The sequence below is a fragment of the Buteo buteo genome, chromosome 9, assembly GCF_964188355.1.
Source record: "Buteo buteo chromosome 9, bButBut1.hap1.1, whole genome shotgun sequence".
Lineage (NCBI taxonomy): Eukaryota > Metazoa > Chordata > Aves > Accipitriformes > Accipitridae > Buteo > Buteo buteo.
In genome coordinates, this window is record NC_134179.1 from 17,487,036 (window position 1) to 17,511,915 (window position 24,880).

A 24,880-nucleotide genomic window follows, 5' to 3' on the forward strand; every position below is an offset into this window, starting at 1 on the left:
TTTGTAATGAGGGCACATTCCTCTGACAGCCAGATGGAATCTGTAACTCTGAAGTTATAACAAAAATAAAATACTTTTGCAGCTGAAAACATTAATGCTTTGCAGTGACTGTGTCCCAAAGTTGCATATGCGTTACAGTGAATAAGTACAGAAACTGCCTTTTAGGAAATCCTCCACTTTCTCAGTTGAACATATTTGGTCTGAAAACCTTAATGAACTTGTACTTAAAAAATAATAGCACCATGACAAATATAAGTTAATGATAGCAAAAAAGATTGAAAACCTATCACTTTAAAGTTATGACCATGTTATTTATTTGTATTTAGTGATGCTATCCATCGCTTATATAGAAACTGTATGCTCAGCATTCATTTTAAATCCCTTAGCAACTACCACAAGACATGTTGCTTGGTCAAAATTCTTCAGTCTTGACCAACACTACCCCCACACGTGAACGTGGCTCGTGCTTCTGCTCATTGACACTTGGTCTCTCTGTAGCAACTCCTTGGTGACTCCTAGTACACATGATACTGTGTAGGAGCTGGAGGAAAGTTTGAAACTCATTCATAAATGCCTCTCTGAATGCTGTTTGCTACAGACAGCTTTCTGGCATCCTCAGCTGGCTATTGATAAGGGGAGGCTGTTATTTCGTTACTAGTCAATTTTAAATGCCAATGTCATTTCCCTTAATGTTAACATTAAAAGTAGTGAAAAAGAAAATACAAAGAAAGTGAATTTTAGTTCCAGTTAAATGACTTTATCTAGGTGTTTTCCATAAACTTCTTTTTTTAGTGAAAATACAAAAAAAGATTGCATTGGAATGGAAAAAATACTTTTAGTGACTTCTGTTTACACATTTTCTCCACTCCATTTTGTCCTTCTTTCACTTCTGGCTTTTCAGCTAGAACTCATTTCTGGAGCATAGAAATGTAAGCAATTCTTTCCTTGGGGGAAAGAGGAGTTCATTACCTTGACAACAATATCATCTGTTTTAAAACAACAATAAAACCATAAAGTCACTCTTAAAGCCACCTCTGTCAACACGTAATTTATTGGCAGTCATTTTCAGAGAACTATTACAAACAGCTAATAGTCAGAGAGGAAAATAATCTCAAACACAAAGTGCTGGGAAAAACACACCCTAATACATTAAATAATGCTTCAACAGTCATAAACATGGATCATTATGTTTCATTTACAGTAGAATAAAAGATATTGCTGTGAAGTCATTTTTTCATAAAAGTGCAGAACATTCATCAAGTTAGATTTAAAAACAAACACAAAAGAGGACAACCATGTTATCTGGAACACAACATGCACACACATTTAACTTTGGGGTATAATCTGAAAAGGAATTATTTGCAGAAATTGCTGTCATTTAACAGCCGTGATTAAGGCAGTCCTTCCAGATAGTGTCATTCAATGTTAACTTTCATCAAGGCTCAGAAGAAATGCCTTGGTGATGCCAATGAGGGAGCCAGTCTTGAACGGGACTGACACAAGGTTATGCTCCAACTCATAACTACTCTGTCTACCCCATGTTCTGCGAGATATTCCTGTATACCTTTTCTGTTAAAACCAAAAACCATACCTCAAAATAACATGACACATTTTGCTCATCTTTGGACTTCCTTAAGGCAGTAGAAAGTTTTGTTATGATAAAAACCCCTGTAATTCTCTATCCAAACCAGCATTCATCCTTCCAGACACAACTTCCCATCCAATACAAGTTATTTCTTTTTAAATCCCACGTGAATTACAGTATCCTGTCTTAACATATGGTAAGAACAAATGGGAAATGTTCTTATACTAGTAGAGAGACTGAAGTCTAACTCTGTCTAGTAGAAGATTGCACCTCTACTGGCAATATGCTTACAGAATTTAGAATTTCAGATTAGATACCACTGTTTTTTCTGCCAAGGACCATCTTCCTCAAACAAGGCAGATGGCACATTCAAGCAACAGGATTCAAAAGGTATCCAGCTCCCCTTACAAGGGAAGAAACAAAAGATAGGAGACAACAGCTTATTTATTATTTGAACATCTGACAGGGGTAACAGGTAAAGAATAACCTTGTACTAAACTAAAGGCAAGCCTCAACTAATGGAAATCTTTTACTAATGTTCAATAGTTCCATTATTTCTTGGACTGTAATATTAAAGAGACTGTAAGAGATGGAGTTGGTGATGCTGTGAGATTACATTAGGAAGCGAGCAGGAAAAAGGGGCACATTACATGCAGATAACTCTAGGGATAAATCTACTCCATCTGTCAGGCAATATCCCCAGTTGCCAACCATCCATTTAACAGCATGAGGAACATGTAGACAGATGATAAAACCCAAGACATTTGCCTTACCACAGGTATAGTAGCATGCCCAAAGGTCGAAATGCTATTTTAAAGCACAACCAATGTCTGTTTACACCCTTTAAGCAGATTCATTTTCACATCTTCCTTAAACGCTCACATCAAGGGAATATAAAGACTTGTTCTATTCTGGGGAAGTACAAGCTAACTATTTAGACAAAATAAACAGGAATGACTTAACAAAGCCATGCATGGCTTCCCTGCAAGAAAAGGGGGGCAGGGGAAAAAATCTAAAAAGAATATTGGATGTTCTCTGCATTTTTCTTGTTCTGTTTCACTACTTCCACATAGCCTAACCTCTCTTGGCTCTAGGCAAAGGGAGCAAATGCAGGGAAAAAGATATGGCAAATCCATCAATTCCTGGTAACTCAGCCAACACACACTTAGAATAAGCCAAACACAACTCCTTTTGCACTTGTGGCAAACTTTAATGCAAGAGTGCAATAATCCTTCATGCAAAACTCCGAAGCAGAAGAGAATTGTAAATGCTATTCTTCCTAAAATTGTAAGTATAAAAGCTATAAACATCATTAGCATTAAGAGCATACAGTGAATGTACCATAGGAACCTAAACACACCTTACAGGTCAGACAAAAAAGATATTGCAGATGTTTTGGAAAACTGACATCAAGGGCATGAAACAGATGAGAAGCATGAAGAACAAAGATACTCAGAGAGATTTACGAAAAGGCAATCCAGAAGGAATGGAGAAGACATTAATGAAGACAGACAGGAGATGGAGGGAGCCAGAAACAACAGCCAAAATGGAAATCAGAAGACACAGTTGTAATTATAGTTTTGATCCACCTACTACATAAGATAGAAACATTTAATTTCCTCACTTTCCCAAGGAAATTTATGTACAGCATATTAGAGACCCACAAAAAGGAAGCACTCAAGTAATAATGATTTTTATTAAGATGTGTGCACATACTCTACGGTATTCCTTACAGGCTTAAAGGACTCTTTTGCCTATTGATTAAAAAAAAAAAAAAAAAAAAAAAAAAAAAGGATTTTATCAATATTCATTAGCCTCTTATTTTGAATGTATCTAAACGTATTTGGATTTCAACACCTAGTCAGATGCATAATTAGCCAAATGGCTTCTTCACTTGAACTGAATGTTAATTTCCAGATTTCTGAAGGGATATGCAAACTGCTTTGACGAACTGATGGGATGACTGTCAGTTGAGTATTTACTTCTTTTTCACAGTATTTAGAAAAACCAATTCCTGAATCAGATCCAACCTTGCTCCTTCTAGAAAACACAAGCAAAATTTTTGTGAAATTCTCTTTGTCTGGCAAAACTACACATCGGATATCACTCAAACTGTACAACTGAAGGATGTCAAATTGTGATCGCTGGCATGAAGCATCCAAAGAGTTAGGTGCAGGATAAAAGACATTATTTTCCCTTAAGAGACCTATATGAGTATTTGTAAGAACTAGAGATCTATACACAGCCTGCTTAGCACAGTCCATTTTCACTGTGGTATACAGCACTACATGAATGTCACCTAACAAAGGTTTAATACTTCCCATATTTTCATGGAGTAAGTAAACTAGATCAGCTAATACAGTTCTGAATTTACAGGACAATTGTACTCCATTTGAAAAAACTAAGTCATTTACTTCTGATGTCCAGTCAACTGAAATCTGCATCAGATCATCTTTCAAGAGCTGGTGATTTAAATAAACAGCATCATCTATTGTAGAAATCAAAATGCTCATTATGTCATGGCAAATTCTTTGAGTGAAGTGTTTGTTATAGGTAAATATTGTGAGTAAACCATCTTCAGCAGAACACAGAAGACTAATACTCTGTCCAGCAAAGCCAACTTGAATCTCCTTTATCGTGATGATGGGAACCTCATGAAACATTGCCAAGGAACTCTGGAAGTTGTCTTGTTCGACTGAAGAAACAACAACATACAGAACGGAGCTGAACAAAAGCAAGCAAGCAGGTTCCGGATCAGTTTTTTTGCAATTGCCAACAGCAAGCCAATATATACCTTTCAACTCCTCCATTCTAATACAAATTTGAGGCAAGGCGCAACTCAAAAATTCCAGCACTTTTTCCAGAGAACAGACCTGAAGCTTCAAAAAAACATCAGGAAAATGCACAAATTTCTGTCTTAACACAAGACTGTTTTCTAGCTCTTCGTTTTCACAACAGCATGCAAATCCTTCAGAGGGCTTTCTCACACAGGCATCGGAGATTTCTGTGCTTACACACGTTGTGATAGTCTCTTGCAGAGGGGATTCAGGCTGAATGACAATTTCACTATGAGCTTTGGAATCATCAGTAGAGTGGGATATGTCTTGATTCATATCTGACTTGAAGAATACATTTACTTGCAAGTTTCTTATAAATGGCAGATTTTTTATTAATGATACCGCTTGTGCACGTATCTTGCTTCTGTCACACAAACCTCTCAACTCCTTAATTTGTTTAGAAACCACTGTACTGTTGAGCAGCTGACTAGTGGTATCTTCGTAAAGGCAGGAAAGCTTACTGAAAAGATATCCCAAACCATAAGTGTGTTTTGGTCTCACATCAAAACGAGAAGCTATTGACTTAAAAGAAATCAAATCAGAGGCTTTTTGTGTTGGAAGCTGAGAATTACTAGACTGGTCTCCGATTGTCAGGTGCGCTGTCTTAAATGGGCTGTTTTCCTTACAAGTTATTATTTCAGAATGCACATTAGACTGAGAAAAGAGAAGGCATGATATGCTCTTAAAGCCAGGCTGCTCATTAGCACCCATTAAGGATCCTACAGGAGACAGCTGTTTCAAGTGGGAACAATCAGATTCAGTTCTTGAGCTGTCACAATCTGGAGAAGTAATTATTTTATCGTCAAAATGATGGAAATTTTCAACCTTGCAGAGCGAATAAGCCACATTATTTAAGTCATGACTTTGTAAAGAAGTAGATAAGACATTCTGATAAGGAACGTTCTTACTCTTTGAAGTATTAATATTTTTAGAGTGAATTAAACTACTTTCAATGTCACAATGACAAGAAAAGCTCTCCTGTTCTGAATTACCCCTTTCATTCTCAAATGCTTTCTCTGATGTAAAAGGGAAGGACATTCTTCCAGAACTGGAAAAGAAATCCCACATCTCTGTATATTCCTTCTGTCTTTTATGGTCTCTTACTCCTGCGTTTTCTCCACATAACTCAGAACCACAACTGCCATCTTTAGACATAAATGGAAAGCCATAATGTGGCTGCCCCTGTTGACTTTTCTGTTAGGAATTTCAAAAGAAGAAAATAGAAACATCTTTATAAAACCTTCCAATTTGAACATTTCTTAAATTGAGGATTGATTTTGATTAGGTTTGTAAAATCATTCAAAATTGGTAAAATCATTGTATCATCTCTCAAAATTAGAGAAAGAAAAATCCAACAGAAGTGATTGAAGTCTGATTCAGGAATGGTTGATCTTTCCAGCCCACCACTGATTTTATTTGTACAGTATCCATTTCACTTGGTTTATATTTGCTTTACTCAAAACCACAGGAACATCAAAGAGCGACGCAGGAATTTATATGCCCTTTAGTCTCCACATGTGCACAAAAAAGTAATCCTATACTATCCAAGATAGCGCAAAAAGTCCAACACAGTTTCAAAATAACAGTGTAAAAGTCCAAAAAACTCCAGATAAGAGGTGTTGCAGCCCTCCTACTATTAAGGTTTAATTCCATAAAGGTATTTAGGATTTATTCATCAAGATAAGTAATTAACCATGTTTCAAGCAAAAGTTAGGCAACCAAATATGGCGGGAGGGGTCTAAGCCTCAGGTTAAAAATACATGTATGAATCTTTCATGACATAAACAAATTTGCCTGATGCTACTTGCTAATATTATAGACACCCTTACAGTAGTTCATTGTGAGTCAAAAATGTGAAGTGGTATTCTGAATTCAGACCATCTGTCCTTATTAAATGCTTTTATCCTCTAAAAATCAGGAAAGAGATACTGTTCCAAATTAAGAATCATAACAAAACAAGGAAGAAAGATCCACAATAACACCACACCTTTCAAATAAGGAAAAAGTTATGCCCAATCTGAAAAAGATCACTTTAATTCCAGCTGGCAAAATGCATTGCTGTCTCCATTAGCCATTAATCTTGCTGTGAATTCAAAATTCTAATTATGCAGCTAAACATTAAGAAATTTAATTACAGGGCATGCCATAATTTAAGACAACCATTTCATTCTGACAAATTATGACCTACCTCATACTTCAGCTTGCGTTGAACAGTGCCATTATTAAGCCTCTCGTTATCCTAAGAACGAAAAAGGTACAGGTGATAATTAGAGTGCCTTGCTTGTGTAAGTTCATTTAAAAGTATTCATAGGAAGAGACATTCTTTTTAATAGCCAAAAATAACTATTTTCTTATTGATATTTATTAAGCCACTGGCTTAGAAGTCAATCAACCCAGTCTCCGGATTAATTAGATCACCAGTTTTTAAATGAGCATTTGTTTGCAAGCATAAACAATTACTGTTCTTCTCGATGTAATTTTATCAATGTATTTTACAGACATAAAATGAAGATTTTTATTTGATCTGCAAGCTTCCTATTGCCATTTACACACTCTTCCCTGCAAAAAAATGGAAAACAGCCAATGGAAAAAAAAGATGATCAAAATCTAAAACTGATATCCCTGATCTACTGTTTACTTTTTTGGTAAATTAAAATTAAGTAAACATAGGAAAACATGAAAATTATTGAACAACAAAACTAAATCAGTGGTTACACGTGGTACATTGAAGGTCAGGATTTCCTACCCATCTCTGCCCACCTTTAAACTTTCTGTAGACCAGGACAGGCTAACATTGTTATCCTCTGCTTTATGATGAATATTCTGGAGCCTTCTCTGCACTTCTTGTTCAATAAAGGCATTTATCCTTTCAGTGGGGGAAAAAAAAAATAAGTAGTATATTCTTAGGTAAAAGTCGAGACAGGCTAAAAGGCTCTTTGAAACACTTGTAAACCCTAAGTACTGCACAGCTCTTTATTGGCAGGTATAACATTACACCAGTATTATCCCTCCTTAAGGAACATGGACTTTTGAGCAAGTATTCCTTTAACAGCCACTAGTTAACAATTTGTTATCAGAATTAGACAATTTAATTGACCACAGGTTAAGCCACTGCTATGCGTACAGCTCTACATACAAGTGGCAGTGAAGGTAAGGAAGATGAAGAAGAAATAGAAGGCTGGGGTTGCATCTTTACTTACTTAATAGTTTGCTTTTATCACTTTTGTGATATCGGCAACTTGGGCTAACAAAGGTTTAGTCTTCAAACAGAAGGAATGTTCCAAGAGTTGATGCTAACAACTGCATGTGTAGGTGTAAAAGGAACAGATATGAAATAAATTTTAAGTGATACCAGGCAGCTGCCTTGTTAAAAAAGGCTTAACACAATTTCATTTACATTGCTGCTTTAAGTGTATATAAAGCAATGCCATATAGATAAGTAACTGTAAACACAAAAACAATTTAAATACATTGTAGCCTACAGTTTGCCAACCCTCTATTCCAAAACAAACTGCACAGGAGCAACAGATTAGTCTGTTGGTTATTTAATGTAAAATACATAAAATTAATTTTACTTCCAGACTAGTATTTAAGTAAAATTACAGTATTTAATTAAAATCTAACTCAGGCAGTACAATCTTCCAAAATATTTCTTTTCTAAAGCTATTGTTTGCACTCCTACCAAAACATTGCATAAATGCAGGTTACCTACCTATCATCAACTAGTGGAGCAGCGGGTGGCTGTGGCTTTGTTGGGCTGGTAGGGGAAGTAGTATGGTAGAGTCTCTCTTCTAATGTTCCATGATTTCCTTTCTGACCTCCATCACCCTCGTATATTTTTTGCTTCAGCTGCTGAATTTCCTGGTCCAGGCTACAAAGAGATCTTAAAATGTAATTTGCTTTCTTTTAGAGTTGATTCCCATAGTTTGTATGGCAAGTACTGTACTTACACTCAATACTTGTATATAAGGTTGTGGGTATTAATATTTATGAAGATATAAAAATCATAATTGTTCTTTAAGAATATTTAGATAGGAAAAGAGGTAGCTCAAAACCACAGTGCAACAGCAGTATTAAGTTAAATAAAACAACTTCAACAACTTCCAATACAAAAGGTATCTAACTCAGCACATTAGATATCAATTCATAAGACTTAGCCTATCTATTAGGATCACTTGAATAAACTTTCCTCATTACAGACCTCTATCAATGACCTCAGCTATTAGCTTCCAGTGTGAAGTAAAAGAATAAATGGAGAGGAAAAATTAAAAACTCAAAATACAGCACTAAGCCAAAAAAACAAAGACAACCTAAAACAATGATGTGGCAAAACATACCTATAAGAAAATCTTTAAATTGTATACTATACATATAAATCTTATTTTCTAGTTATTCCTTTTGTCTGTATATGTATTTTGTAAAATTTACATACAAAATAAAACATCTAGTATTTATTTTATATATACCTAATAAATCAACTTTTGAAGTGGAAACCTCCTCATTTTTTTTAACAAATAAATTTCTTACCAGATTTATGCACAGAATAGAATATGTAAAATTGGATACTGTATTTTTGACTGAAAATGCCTGAGGCATCTAGTTTAAAATAAGAAGCACTTCTTGCAATATTTATCACCTAGTCAAATTAAACTACATTATAACAAAGTTATCTGTAGAACACACTTTTCACTTGTAATGTAGCTGAGATTATATTAGTAACATAGTAATAATCTTCCCCATTTCCATTACAACTTTTATCTCTAAAGGTAATTGTTTTTCTAGAGTTTACCTGAAAATTAAACAAAAGAAAAGAAGTTCCCGCAAAAGGAGGGGAAACTATGTAAAGTTGGGATTCTACCACTTATCCTACGGTTGTATATATCTAAATTGAAGTACAATGCTACAACTACTTTATTCCACCCTGGAGGTCAAACCAGAAAATTAAAGAGATGATGAATGCTGAGGCTTAGGCTGGAGTAAAGCAGGCTGAATTGTTACTTCATTTTTAGAGTACTTTTTGCAGCACTGCCAGAAGCCATCTGTTTCTTTTTATTAGCAGCAAAACAATTTTGCATCCTGAGGAAAAGTGGATGGAAAATGGCTGATGGATATAGGAGAGTGTTTGCATCTATGGAAAATCATTTTAACCACAAAAATCAGAATTACATTAAAGGAACAAAGCTTATCTCTTGATCTGTAAACATCCTACTATCAAAAGATATCACTTTCTATAGCTATAAACTTATCCAGCCGTGTGATGCATCCACCAGTAAGTACACTAAAGTGCACCTTGCCACTTGTCAGCAATACATCCCGTTGTCTCAAAGATGACTCTACAGTTGCTTTATGTTAATTCTATTGCCACAAACCTCTGCCAGTAAAGACAAAACATGTATGCATTATTCCAGTATAAGTTAACTTCAAATTATTGTTTTGGGTGTCATCCCTCTAAGCAAAAGAATTTGAGCTAACATCATTCAAACTGGAAAAAAACATTTTATCCAGTTATGATGGACTTAAGATTCATAGAGCATTTCAAATGAATATTGCATTTAAACATTTTCAGAGTTAACACTGATCTGAACCAGAGCACATCATCACATAATGGTTTCTAGATAAATAAGCAACATATACAATTCACATGTTTACTATAGCACCCAAGACATTGTGTACTGTGAAGTGTAAACTCAAACACAAGAGCAATAAGTAGCCCGAAGCATTTAACATACTATCATGTATCTTAAGATTTTCTTCTGCCTCAACATTCATAAAAACATTCCGAATTGAATTATTCAGGCCCCTGGGCAATTCACTGAAAGACTTCAAAGTTTTATTTAGTTTGTTCAAGAGGACTTCAAAGTAAACAAGAAAAAAAATCCAAGGGGCGGGGGGGGAGATACCTTTTCACTTTCTTGGTATCTTTTCCACACCTCAGTCTTCTAGCTGACAACGTATTTTTTCACTTATCACACAACTCGGCAATCTCTTGAGGGCTAACTAAGCTGTCTATTTTTGTGGAACCTCCAGTTCTTTATAGCTGACTTTAGTCAAGTGAGATGCTTAGTGTAGAAAACCAGATTTTATGTTCAGGACAATTATGAAAAATAATGGCAATATCCACAACAAAATGATAAATCAGTATTGAAACTGCTCGACTAAAAACACACAAAATGGGCTCTAAATGTTGAAAAAGTGACCTTTACACAGGGTATAGAAAGGAACTATTCTCTTCTGATAATGGTTTAACAGGAAGAGGATACAGAAGAGCTCTTCAATTTGGCTATAGGCAATTTTCTTTTTTTAGGTGGTTTTTCTAATCAAGCATCTGTTTGGAGAGCTTATGAAAGAAGAGTCAGGTAATTAGTGGAATATTAAAAAAACAAATGACAAATGCTACCTCAAGAAAAAACTCTTCATCGTTTCACCAATAATCACAGGTTTTAAAGCTCTAGCATTAGCAAATCAGACAACACATTTAAAATGGCAATTCTGCCCTTTTTTCCATACTGCATGGACTAAATGCATTAATCCCAGTGGATTTTTGCTCAGGCCAAAAATAAAACAAAAGATTCTTTCCTCTTCTTCCCCATAGAAAGGTCCTCCCTTACCTGAATCACTTTTCTCTGAGCTTCCCATACTTAGACTGAATGTACACTACCAGATATTATAACTGATGACATTGCTTCTGTACCTAAAAGGGTTTGTCATCACATAGAGCTGTATTAAAGCCTCTGTATATTTTCCAATAAGCTTAAAAACCACCATCAAATTTTACAGGGATATATGGCTAGTCTATTTTATGTAGCCCTGAAACCAATAACAAAAATTTAAATATTACACCTGTTTGAATATCAGAAGTGTTCAATACATCATCAGTTGAGAGAGACAGTTGGCAGTCTACCATAACTATCAGTCTCCAAATCTTGAACAAACATCTAGCTTTAAAGAAACAAAAAGTTATACATTAATATTTTAAGAGAAAAAAGTTGTTAGATGGTACATGTTTTCGTAAGGGCAGAACGTAAGGTTGGCTGAGCTTTCTAAATAGGTAAAATAATCTATTTAAGTACTGTGATGGCTAATGCAAATACTATACTGCTGAGAATGGGATAAGCATTTGAACACAATAAAAATTAATGAGTGAGCAAGAATCCTTTAAAACAAAACTATAGACTTTCAATTCTGGGTAAATTACTTGAAACTCCTGAAGAAACTCAAATACTGGGACACAGAACAAGTCACTCTCTCAACATCCAAGGTATAAAATTATTCACTTTTTGTGGATAGGTTCTAATAAATGGAAGCTACCACAACACTTACCGTTCTCGGTCTTGTTCAAGGGCTTTCTGCTCAGCTTCTAGACTAGCCTGCAGACCTGCCTGTTCGCTGCAGCTGTTGTTCAAGGTGGCAAGCTTCTGTTTCTGCTCTTCAATTTCAAAGTCTATTGTTGAACGACGTTGCAAAGCAGAGTGCCTCCTTTCTAACTTAGCAACAGCTTGCTCCAGTGCCTCTCTCTGCTGTTTTTCCCTTGATTCAAGTATTTCTTTTTCCTTTTTCCGAACCTTTTCTTCCTGACGAGCTACATTGGCTGTGAATTCAAAGGTTTCTTGAAGCTGCTGCAGTTGATTTGTGCTAGCTCTATACTGCGCAAGCTGCTCCTCTTTTTCTTCTATTTCTTTCTCTATTTGATAGAGAGTATTATCTAACCCTAACAAGCCCCTATCAAGGACTTCAGAAGCTCTTTGTTTTTCTTCGAGCAGAGCTGGCAAATGATTACTCTTCAGATACTCAAGCTGGCGTACTTTAGATTGGAGCCTGTACTCCGCTGGCTTTATCTTGTCAACTTCCTCAGCCTTGAGTACGGCATCCACACAGTTTTCATCATCTCTCTTGACATTTAAATGTTCTTCATGTGCAAATTTTAATTGTTCCAGAGCTCTTTTTTCATCTGTTAGTTCCTTTTCTAGGTGATCCATTTGCTGAACTAAATCTTTTTCCAAAATAGTCAACTGTTGCAGCTGTTTCCTTTTAAACTCTATGAAATCATGCTGTGCTTTTTCTAACTCTTCACAGTTTTCATCACCTTCAGATCGGGCTTCTTTGACTTTCAAAAGAGATTCTCTAATATTCTCAAGATCTCTTTTCTCTTCTTCAACTCTTTGTACATCCCCTCTCTTCAGGAGTTCTATCATGACCTGCTTTTCTCGAAGCTGTTCTTCTAGATGAGCCACCAGCAACACCTGCTCCCTTTCTTGTTCTTCAAGTCTCTTTTTTTCTGATTCCAGCTTAATATACTGTTCATCTTTTTCCTTTTTAAGTTTTTCTAGTTCACGGAAAATTTGCATTTTCTCTGCTTTTTCATTATGATTAAGTTCTTGTAGTCGCTGCAACTCCTCTTTGACCCGGGCAAAAATTTCTTCCTGCTGCTTTTTCTTTTGAAGCTCTATCTCCTGTTGTTCCCGTAATCTCTCTTCTTCAAATTTTTCTTTTTCAGCCAGCAAATCCTTTAACCTGCTCTCAATGTGAACACTTCTCCGTTTCAGACTCTCCTCCTGTTTTCGAATTTGCAGCTGTACTATTTCTGTTTCTTTGCGCTGTGACTCTACTTCTTGCTGCATTCTTACAAGTTCTGCTTTGTCAGACCTTTGTTTTTCTTCCATCTCTTCTATTTGTTTCCTACAGTAAAAAATTACATGCAATAATTCAAACTTTTCTTTCTTGTTTTCCAAAAGACAACATATCCTTTAGAAGTTAAAAATGTTTGGACAAGGATTTTGCAGTATATGTAATGGTTTCTTTTTTTAATAGTTTTGGTTTGCCACAGGTTAAGATCCTGAATTGCTTCGAAGTGACTTCAATGCATGAGACGAATGGTAAAGAGATTTTTATAGTCTATTTCAACATATAAAGTTGTGGATATATGAAATTATAGGAAGACATGTTACATAGCATTTACATTAGAAAATTAGACTATTAGCTCTGTCAAATCCAATAAAAATATGGATAGAACACCAGTGCTCACAGTGAAGAGTAAAATATATATTTTTATGTATACATACATTCTCATATACACAACATGTATAAAAGGACTTGATTAGAAATTTGCCTCACCAAATTTAAGCCAACTGATTAATTAAAACAATGTCTTCTCTTTAGGTGAACCCAACTGAATTATTGATAAACAGGATTATAAGCTTAGAAACAGATGTATTTGAGAGAGAAATTACTTTAAGATAAATTATTATGTCCTGTGCAATGTCTCTTTTAAAGGTTCTAGTGGATTCCAAATGAGGACAGACTAAGACTTGAAGGTCACCATTATCCCCATAATGCTATCACCTGAATACATGTAGAGATAATCTGCAAGTCAATTGGTTATTTTGCAAAAAGTTAACATCAGATAAATTAAAGCACAAGCAAAACAACTAAAGCGCAATCTGAATTCAAATCCTATCAACATAACAAAGAGGATAAATACCAGTGATTCTGTTGCATCATTTTCTGAATAACATCTTCCAATGCTTCAGAGTTTCAGGGGTTTTCTGAGTTTACTTAGCTTAGTCCAAATACATTAACAGCTCTTTCAAAATGGAGCAAGCAGTCTAAAGCTGAGATGGCAGAAAGTGTCTTTCAGCTTATGAATCTAATCAATGCTGTGATCTGCAACAAGGTGAGAGCTATTACTTCTAAAAATCTTAGCAGGTATGATGAGCCAGAACAGTCAGCTCCATTTGCCAGCTGAGGTCAATACTTTCTTCTGCACTTCAAACTGATTTCTAAATAACGTCCTGATAAGTATGATTAGTATGCTCATACCAATGCTACAGTTATATTTAAGAGAAGCAGAGTTTATAGCATTAGTTGTCCTAATGAAGATTCACTCCAAAGGCAACTAAATCATAAAAGAAAGATCTGAATAAAGAATATAATTTGCCATCTTTTAGAACAACATAATGAAAGTTAAGAGCGAAAGTAATACATTTGTATGATCTACCATCCTTATACCTTTGTGTTTGGTGTCTCCCTTGCTAAAGATCACATTTAGCTACAATTCAGCTTGTCTGTTACTGATCAGTAAGAATGAGCAGTTCAAGAAAATAACCAAAATCTTCACAGAAGATAAAACAAGATAAAATTATTTATATCAGGAACCTCTGCTTGCTGAGTAACGACGTGATTCCAAATTAATCATTTCAATGAGTCTACAATGTGTATATATATTCACACACATGTACATAAAGACCACAGAGAATAATGTTACCTTTTACTTTCTAATTTTTCAAGCTCCTCTCGTTGTTGCCTCTCAAATTCTAGCCTGATTTTAAAACAAGAACACAGTAAAAAGGTTATTAATTCCTGAATATCACAAAAAATAGGAAGACATGATGCAATTCAGTGTCTGTTTAGAAGATTACAACAATAGTACAAATCAAAAGTTTTAAAAAACTACTTTCTACAATAGCAGAAAATATTTCCTTCATTAGGGTTACAAATTAGATATCATGCTGTCTGACCCAAATACAACAGAAAAGTAACTTAATTTCTGAAAAAAAAACCCCAAACTATCTAAAAAGTAAAGTTAAACAAGACAGATAAACTATTAGCATAGCCTCTGCAAGTTAACTACATGCGGACATGGCAATCAATACATAGAAATTGAATTTCTCTACCTTAGACAGATCGGTCCTTTTACAGGGAAAAGACTGCCATGGGAGGCAGAGGGAAACAGAGCAATCAATTAAGAAAGGAATTGATAGAAAAAACATTAGCCATACAGAAGATTTTTAAAGTCAACAACAGTTTTTTTTATTAGAGGTTAAATTGGTTAGATTAATAGAACAATCATCACATTACTATTCAAAAGTAAAATTTAAATTGTTCTTTCTAAACACATTTTTCAAATGCCAGTGATGTGGTTTATTAACTTGGCCACTTCTGAGAAGGGAAAGAGCTACAAAAGTATGCTACCACATGCTCGCAGTTCTTCCTTTTCCTCCAAAGGAAAAAAAAAAAACCTGAAACCCGAAATATTACCATGATGTAACCAGCAGGGCTGAAAAACCTCAAATTCCTGCAAAATGAAACACTCATGCACAGAACACAATCCAAACCCATTTATCTAAAATATTTTGAGGTCTTAATGTATTTAGTTTGATAAGGTTCTGAATAATTACAGGAGAGTATTTTATGTCATTTTTAATATCAGCTCTTATTACAGTTCCACAGAAGGCCTCTTATTTTAATTACCTTTGAATGATTTATGTTTTCTAAGGAAGTTTCTGAAAATAATATCTCTATGCTTTTTTAAATAAAAAAGGAAAATCTGAATTCAGATCCTATCAATATAATAAAGGGGATAGATATCAGTGATTCTGTTGCATCATTTTCTGAATAACATGTTCTAATGCTTCAGAGTTTCAGGGTTTTTCTGAGCTTACTTAACTTAGTCCAACTATATAAACACCTTCAGAAAGCTGTAGCGGGTCTGAAATAACTGGATATTTGTGTATTTGGTTGAATATAGAGAACCTATATGTGGACTAAAATATTCAACCAAATACACAAATATCCAGTTACTTCAGACCTGTTACACCTTAAGGAGCTTGCAGATTAGTGAGATAGGTTCATAAACACTGAAAAAAATTAAGACTGCACCACAAGTTAACTTTAAGTATGTGAGGAACTGCAGTTTAAGATGTCATGACCACAGTTATATAACCAAGTTTTTTAAAAGTAGGTTATGTTTAATATTTCTTTCTAAAATCATACAAATGCCTATGACAAAAAGGAATTGCCCTTGGAAACATGCAAAAAATAGACCAATAATCTAAAGTTTACAAAGCAATTTAAACAAACTTTGATTCCTACGTGTTCAGGAAGTATCTTTAACCACTGCAATGGCAGAGAAAAACTAGTTTAACAAAATCAATTTTTCCCTATTTCTCACAAATTCATTCTAAAAAATGCCTTCTACAATGCCTAAGGGATTAGCAAATGTAGATTTTTATACACAACTCCAGATAACCAGAGACCTCATGTAAATATCTCACCAAGAGCCCCTTCACATTTGCATTAAAACTATGTCTAGGATGGGCACTATAGGATGGGCACAATCTCAATATTTCAGCACAAGAAGAGATGACAACAACTTAGTATTTTTAATATGATCACAATTTCTGTTGCAGCAACGCAAAATCCAGAAACTTATGCAAGAGAACAAAAAGCAATCTTAAGGGACCTTCAGAAAGCAAAAGCTTAATTCAATCGTTACCATGTGCCTTTTTTTTTTTTTTTTTTAAGCTATACCTCAATAAGCCCTTGCTTCGGCTATGGTCTGCTGCCTCTGGAATTCATAGATGTTAGTTATCACTTCTTACCTAGGGCTTGGCTAACAAATGGCACTATATTCATTACTTCAGCTGAAAATAATATAGACCCTGAGGAATACAGCTCTGGTCTGTGGAAATGCAGATGTCTGTTGAGCACTGTTAGACGTAGATCATCTTTGCTTAGACAGTTGGCAAAGATGATTTACAAGTATTCCCATGTGTCATGGTTTAACCCCAGCCAGCAACTAAGCACCACGCAACCACTCACTCACTTCCCTACCACCCAGTGGGATGGGGGAGAAAATTGGAAAGAAAAAGGTAAAACTCGTGGGTTGAGATAAAAACAGTTTAACAGAACAGAAAGGAAGAAACTAATAATGTTAATAACAACAATAATAAAATGACAATAATACTAAAAGGATTGGAATATACAAAACAAGTGATGCACAATGCAATTGCTCACCACTCACAGACCAATGCCCAGTTAGTTCCCGAGCAGCGATCCTTCCCCAGGCCAATTCGCCCCAGTTTGTATATTAGACATTATGTCACGTGGTATGGAATACCCTGTTGGCCAGTTTGGGTCAGCTGTCCTGGCTGTGTCCCCTCCCAGCTTCTCATGCCCCTCCAGCCTTCTTGCTGACTAGGCATGAGAAGCTGAAAAATCCTTGACTTAGTCTAAACACTACTTAGCAACAACTGAAAACATCAGTGTGTTATCAACATTCTTCTCACACTGAATCCAAAACATAGTACTATACCAGCTATTAGAAAGAAAATTAACTCTATCCCATCCAAAACCAGGACACTATGCTTCGTTAAGCCATAATGATATAAAATGTTTCACATCGGCTAACTTAATGTGCAAAGCTAGAGCAAAAATCTTTTGATATTTTGACTGTCCTATAAAACACATAATTTGGCAAACATATTTTAAATAAGCATAAAACAGTAAGTAGCTTTTGACTGAGATCTGATACAAGGAATATCAGCCATCACAGGAATCAGTCTGATATAAAAACTGGTCAGTGGTAAAAAGTCTGTGATTTTCTCTGTGAGGAATTGTCTCTAATACCTTTAACAGTGGTGTCACGACAATCAGTTTTACCTTACACTGAAATAAAAACTGGTCGTGTTCAAAAGGTTGCTCAGGAAAGAGGAATTAACTATGCAAAAGTGGTTCTTTCTTCAGTGAAAATGGCTATTTTCCAAAGCCAAATATGGATCATCATCAACACCCCATTCAACAGCTTCCAAATGCTACACCCAATTGTTTTAAAAAAGCACATTTAAAGCATTTTAGACAAGTAAATACCCCTATGAAGAGAAGGGCTAACACAGCCTGGTGTCTTGCTACTACATAAATTCTGTGGTGCCTAAGAAGGTCTGAGCTCCACTGAAGGCTCTCCTACCTAGGGGTTATTCACAGTGTCTCTATTCTCTCTCAAAGGTGCTCACACTGGAGCCTTTAGTTCTCCAGGGGTAATATTGATGCCTGCCTTCCTTTGCTGGCTGCCTATTTTCTCAATATATTTAGGAATTCACCATTTTTTAAGACCATTACCTCTGCAATATTTGCTTCAAACTGGTTATGGGCTCAAAGTTATTTCAGGAGAGGAGATAATCTGGGGAGGCAGGACAGGCAGTCAATGATTGCAGAAACCTTGTTTATTGAAGAAGCTAGTAAAAAAAAAAATCAGCATCACTGAAAAAATCACTGGCTATAACAAATCACCGCCAGTTTTACAAAGCACAGATGCAATACTGCTGTTCTCTGGTTTAGTCTACCCGTAATAAAAATCTTTTTCACATAACCTCTACTCCCTTTATTAATATGAGCACCACTGTGAATAGAAAAAAATATTAGCTTGAAATTAAAAAGAAAGAAACATAGAGATATTAAAGACTAGAATCCACTCTTTCTTCTTGCATAGATCTACCACAAAGGAACATAATCTGATCAGTGTTGAATTAAATAGACACTATTTTCCTCGAAAACATGGCATATCTAGTGATAAGAGCAGTGTTGATAAGCTGCAGAGAAAGGAAGTCAGTTCTACAAGCACAGTACTACAATACCTTAATTTATACAGCACAAAAGTGCTATCTGGTACTACATCTGTTAGGAAAGACTGAGTACTGGCAAGACTACAAAGATGTTACAATGCTGTTCAGTAGCCCAATTTATGAAATTAATTTAAAAAACAAAACAAAAACCCCCATGCTAAATCCATGACAAGACCAAGGTTTCTCATGAGTGATTTTAGAGTTACAGTATAATGTAGCTTACAAAAGGTCCACAAATTAAATCTTCAGCATAAATCTATGTGCAAAATTCTATTTTATCCAAAGCTTATTATCTGAAGCAGTGTTGCATGACATCAGATTAAAGACAAAGACTGGGAACAAGCAGAACAAAGAATTTTGCATGTTAAGCCAAAATTTTATGCAACTATCTTCACATATGGGAAATCAACAGCCAAACAAAACACACACACACACACCCCACAAAAGCCACACACAAAGACCACCCATCTGGAAACACAACTAAATATAACACTGATTTTCACATGGGAAAGATACAGATATAGTAGGCAAGATCCATCATTTATCTGCTTTCACAACAACTGAAGATAATACCCCACAGGCTCTTTTCCCATTGACTGCTAGATGCGAGATCTTACAAGCTGTTCATTGCAACCTACAGAAATTGCAAATTTAGCTACCAGTCTTTAGGTTATCAAAACTGAAACTGGAAGAAAGGTGGTCTTCAAAGTGCTAAATTAACAATAGGCAGAATGCCAGTCAGCTACAGAAGTCGCAAAAAAAAACCAAAAAACAGAGGACCAGCTACTGAATCCAGATGTACACTGCTGGTGGACAGTATAGCACCATTATGTTATGAGAAACTGACACTACAATCTATTGTAATAAAGGGTCATACCAAAGGACCACGTCCTACATTGTTCCTGATGGGGGGGAAAAAAAAAAAGTCCAAACCAAATTTAGCGTAGGGTATTCTTCTCCATCTGCACTTTTCGAGGAAGCAAGATGCTCACCCCCACCTAACGTCTTGGGTAAAATTACCCTGCCTTTGATATCTGGAGATCAGATTTATTGAATGTTTTACCCAGGCTGAACAGAGTCACCACTCAGAAGAATAACCACTGCAGCACTGTACTTGCTAAGCAGCATTCCTAGCTGGAAGTACAGAGCTCAAGCATTCTGCAAGCTGCCTAACTCTTTACAAATACAATGCCATTGGCTTTGAATTATTACTAAGGCCTAAATGCTTGGTGTCTGCTTTATTCAAAATGTATTCTTTTCTTTAACTTGCATTTACCCTGGCCACCTGTTCCCCCTAAAGCAACACTTTCTGCAGAATTATCTCCTTGGGACAAGCTCACCACAAGATCAGAAAAACCCCAGTGCTGTCACAAAGGAGGAGATGGAAAGAAAACAGTGTTAGCATCAACACAAATAAACTTAAAACGGTCATGGAACCCCAGAGTAAGCTCAAAAGCTGCTGTTGCCAAATTGCTGTCCATAAAGATGCATCAGTTATGGAAGATAACTTTCTTCTATGATTTTTAAGACCAGGGCTCAGTTAAGTGGCAGTGCAAACCTCAGAGCCTACCTTCTCTTTGCAGCAGTCATGAAAGCAGTAAAAACAGTCATATTTGAGGTTTGCTTTGTTAGGGGTTTTTTTTTTTGGTTGGTTGATTGGTAGGTTTTGGGTTTGGATACGCAACCATTGGGACCAGTACTGTTCAATATCTTCATCAATGACATGGACAGCGGGATCGAGCGCACCCTCAGCAAGTCTGCAGATGACACCAAGCTGTGTGCTGCAGTTGACGCGCCCGAGTGTTGGGACGCCATCCAGAGCAACCTGGACAAGCTCGAGAAGTGGGCCCACGTGAACCTCATGAGGTTCAACAAGGCCAAGTGCAGGCTCCTGCCTCTGAGTTGGGGCAACCCTCGGTATCAAATACAGGCTCGGGGGATGAAGGGATTGAGAGCAGCCCTGCCGAGAAGGACTTGGGGGTACTGGTGGGTAAAAAGCTGGATGTGAGCCGACAATGTGCGCTCGCAGCCCGGAAGACCGTTCGTATTCTGAGCCGCATCAAAAGAAGCAAGGCCTGCAAGTCGAGGGAGGCGATTCTGCCCCTCTACTCCACTCTGGTGAGACTCCACCTGGAGTACTGAATCCAGCTCTGGAGCCCTCGGTACAGGAAAGACATGGACCTGTTGGAGCGACTCCAGAGGAGGGCCACAAAAACGGTCAGGGGGATGGAACACCTCTCCTATGAAGAAAGCCTAAGAGAGTTAGGGCTATTCAGCCTGGAGAAGAGAAGGCTCCAGGGAGACCTTAGTGCAGCCTTTCAATACCTAAAGGGGGCTCATAAGAAAACTGGGGACAAACTTTTTAGCATGGCCTGTTGTGACAGGACAAGGGGTAATGGTTTTAAACTAAAAGAGGGTAGGTTTTGACTAGATATAAGGAAGAAATTTTTTACAATGAGGGTGGTGAAACACTGGCACAGGTTGCCCAGAGAGGTGGTAGATGCCCCATCCCTGGAAACATTCCAGGTCAGGTTGGACTGGGCTCTGAGCAACCTGATCTCATTGAAGATGTCCCTGCTCATTGCAGGGGGGTTGGACGAGGTGACCTTTAAAGGTCCCTTCCAACCCAAACTATTCTATGATTCTATGATTAAGTTTGCTATATTAACGGATACAGACGCATCTCCAAGCTTGCAGCTAAGATACGTTCCAGCAGTTTAGAAACAAAATGTTCATGTAAAGAACTTACTTGAGCCTAAGAGTTAATTTTCACCACATACAACTGCCCATGATAAAGAACACCTTTATGATATATAGGATTTCTTTAAATGTATGTATATATATACAAACACACACGAAAATAGAATCACACAAGTTTACTTTTTAGCCAACAAGATATTGAATTAAATTTAAAAAAGAAAATGAGCCCAAAAGACATTTCTAACATTCCTTGAACAATCTACCAGTAGAGTGAAAACATATGCTGCTACTGGCCTAGCACATATTAAAAGAGTACACATAAGCAGCACACTGCCGTTTTAATGAACAGAACCTCTTGGAGGAGTTTAATAAAAGTTAGAAGCTAAGTGTCAGATGAGAAAAACGGCAGTGTTTCTAAGAATTGCTGCACACATTGATAATTTAATTATATTATTCACACTGTTCAATTTCCAGGAAAGCAAGATGTTTGAAGAACTGATAAGGAAAAAAGAAGCTATATTCCACAGAACATATCAAGGGGGAAGAAGAATTTGCTGCAATCTACTCCATCTGAGACAAGCAAGTATCTCTCCAGACTTTCTCTCACTCTCTCTTTTGTTTTTTTTTTTTTTAAATAAGTTACAGGAAAAATCCTCTCTATAAGACACAATTTGGCATTATCTGAAGACAGTATGAACTTCTTGGGCAGGGAAATCATTCTTAAGTCCACCTTCAACTGCGCCTTGCCCATGCCATTATATTTTGCTGCAAATTTGAAAGAGTAAAAGTGAAGCAATGCTGAAAGTACCTGTCCTACTCTATGCTGACTACAAAGTCAAGGTCAGTACTGCGCAGTATAATGCAATTATTCATAACAATATTGTAGCAGAGTAACATTATTAGTTGGGGAAAAGCCCATGGTAGATGATCAATAACAAGAGGTAACAAACAACAGCCAGGAATTTTCCTCAGCCCACAGAAAATACAATACTAGCAACTATCACTAGAAGTTTTTAGATTGAACTATTTGAAAAGCTAAAGAAATAGCAAAACATACATAAACTTTTTTGACCTTCTCCTTCAGCTCTGTCTGAAAAAAAAGATGTAATTTATCAGTGTTATTACACATACTCACTGTATTTAAGACATTGTTTAACTTGAAGTTATTATTACCTGTCCAATCTTCCTAAATGCTAATGGAAAAAGAGCAACCCCACAGTAAAACCTGGGAGTAAAGCTGCACTATCCAAGCCTATAATTCAATTTACAGCCAATTTTTCAAAAGTGCATAGGTGGTTAAAGTGCCTCATCTCACACTCAATTCAAAACACAGGCACTAGTTATTGAAAAAAAAATTAGAACAAAACGCCATCAATTCTCCGTAAGTCACTTTAAGAACACTGGTAAAAACATTAAAAACAGCTTCACTACAATAAGCAGTCTATGTCATTCTAACTATATAATAAAACTGTTTTCCACATCCTAACTTGACCACCTACTAGGAGGTATATAGGTGAGAACATAAGACATACATTTCCCAGCTTTTTTATGATTGTATTGGTACTATAAGAACTCAAGAAATCTTAATTTTCAGTTTACAATGCATTTTTCTCAGGAAAAATAGTTAACTTGTATTTCTGAAGAAAGTATAAATGTAAAATTTGCCGTATCATTATTGTGCTGAACTGCCTTGGTTATAATGCAAATGTTGTCTCCCAGATTCCAGGTACTACAACTTCCTTTATGCTAGATCTATCAGTGTGGGTGTTCACTGGTGCAGTTACACTTGCGTTATTTGGGAGAAATCCCAGGTAAAAGCAAGTTTTAAGCAGGATGGAAAGCTCCTCAGTGTCCCTTCACCCCATTTTCTAGCATGGACTAGTTCAAATAACATTTCTGAAAAGTTCTGGCTTCATTCAGAAGCCCATTATTTAACAAGCATAACCTGAGAACAAAATATTTTCTACTATTATTGCCATTTGGAACATTCAAACCACTAAAATGAAGAATGGTTGGAATTTTAACAACCGCATTTTAGAATATACTCACCCTGGATTATAAAGCATAACTGCTGACAGGTTCTCACAAGATTTTGAAAGATCTGTCATAGACAAGCTGAAGGAAGACAGCAGTCCACTCTAACAACAGACCATAAAATAAACATATTAGACAAATACTGATGTACTTACAAACTTACATTGTTTCACTTGATGAAATATTAACTAAAGTATGTGAAGCAAATAATAATAAAAAAAAAATCATTCTACAACAATTGAGGTATGTCTATATTAGTAAGAAATTGTGAAAAGGTTTAAATTTACTAAACACTGATTTAATCTCACCTTTCTTTTCTCCCTTAGCTTAGCAGCTTCTTTGGGGTGGTTAAAACGAAACATATTGGTTCTTCCAAGTAATATAACAGCACCTGATGAGAAAAAACACACACCATTCACTGACAACATTCTGTACCTGAAAATGCCATGCAATTTTTCAGACATGTAATATGTAAGCAAAGACTTCCATTAACAAAGAACAATATGAAAATGTGTTTTGACAATTCAAGTGTATAACAATGCATGGTGACAGCTACATTAACTGATGTATATAGTTTATCCCTTCCTCTTCCTACTAAAAAAAAACAAAACAAAACAAAACCCAAAACAAAAACCGCACACATGTTCACACACACAAAGGTCAATCACGTTCATGCAGTTCAGTTAAAGAATAAATATAGGTAGAGGAAGCAGTGAAAGCAGATGCCCCAATTTGATCTATACACTCTTCAACAGTGCTACTTTGGAAGCCACCAGTAGGTACCAGATACAATGGGAACGTCCATAAATGTGACTAAGAACAAACTTGTCCATCCACTACCAATCGCATTCAGGTCTGAATCCACCTAACTGAAAGCTCCAGATCTCTATAATTTGTACTTTCACTTACCTTTTTCTTCTCTATGTGAAACAACACTGAAGTTTATCATCCCTCAAAATAGGATTATGAGACTTTTATACCCAATAGCTATTTTCTGAAGGAAGAACCTTGAATAACTCATATTGCTCAATGCACATCTATTATTGTATTTAATCACTTAAGGTACAGATCACAAATAATGAGATTCTGGGCAATTCTTATCATATTTTAAAGACAACAGCATCAAGATTAATAATTTCCTACTGGGAAGTATATTGTCAGTGATGTCTCACTACTGTCGTAACATGAAAGTCTTCCAAGTTAACTGTCACAGAATCAAGCATTTATCTGTCAGTCAGTATGAGGCATTCTTAAAGAGAAAAAAGGACTCCATTACACTCACAGTATGAAAAAACTGCACTTAGACTGTTCACTGCAAATAAATTCTT

General features: G+C 36.1%; 1 protein-coding gene across 14 annotated transcripts in view; it reads right to left on the minus strand.

Moving 5' to 3' along the window:
- The window catches only part of KIF16B (kinesin family member 16B), a 154,009-nt gene that overhangs the window by 54,776 nt on the left and 74,353 nt on the right, over window positions 1-24,880 (minus strand). For 10 of the 14 annotated variants that reach the window (XR_012651618.1, XR_012651616.1, XR_012651617.1 and 7 more), the window contains exons 16-23: window positions 23,861-23,943; window positions 23,568-23,656; window positions 15,093-15,125; window positions 14,684-14,737; window positions 11,743-13,098; window positions 8,135-8,305; window positions 7,183-7,288; window positions 6,611-6,661 (exon numbers count right to left, since the gene is read on the minus strand). Coding sequence is in view for 7 of the 14 variants with exons in the window: in XM_075035506.1 (XP_074891607.1) it covers window positions 6,611-6,661; window positions 7,183-7,288; window positions 8,135-8,305; window positions 11,743-13,098; window positions 14,684-14,737; window positions 15,093-15,125; window positions 23,568-23,656; window positions 23,861-23,943 (1,943 nt within the window). In the remaining 7 variants the exon portion in view is untranslated. Of the gene's footprint in view, window positions 1-6,610; window positions 6,662-7,182; window positions 7,289-7,622; window positions 7,723-8,134; window positions 8,306-11,742; window positions 13,099-14,683; window positions 14,738-15,092; window positions 15,126-23,567; window positions 23,657-23,860; window positions 23,944-24,880 lie in introns of those variants that run through there. The other 4 variants (XR_012651622.1, XM_075035500.1, XM_075035501.1 and 1 more) reach the window with 4 other exon arrangements.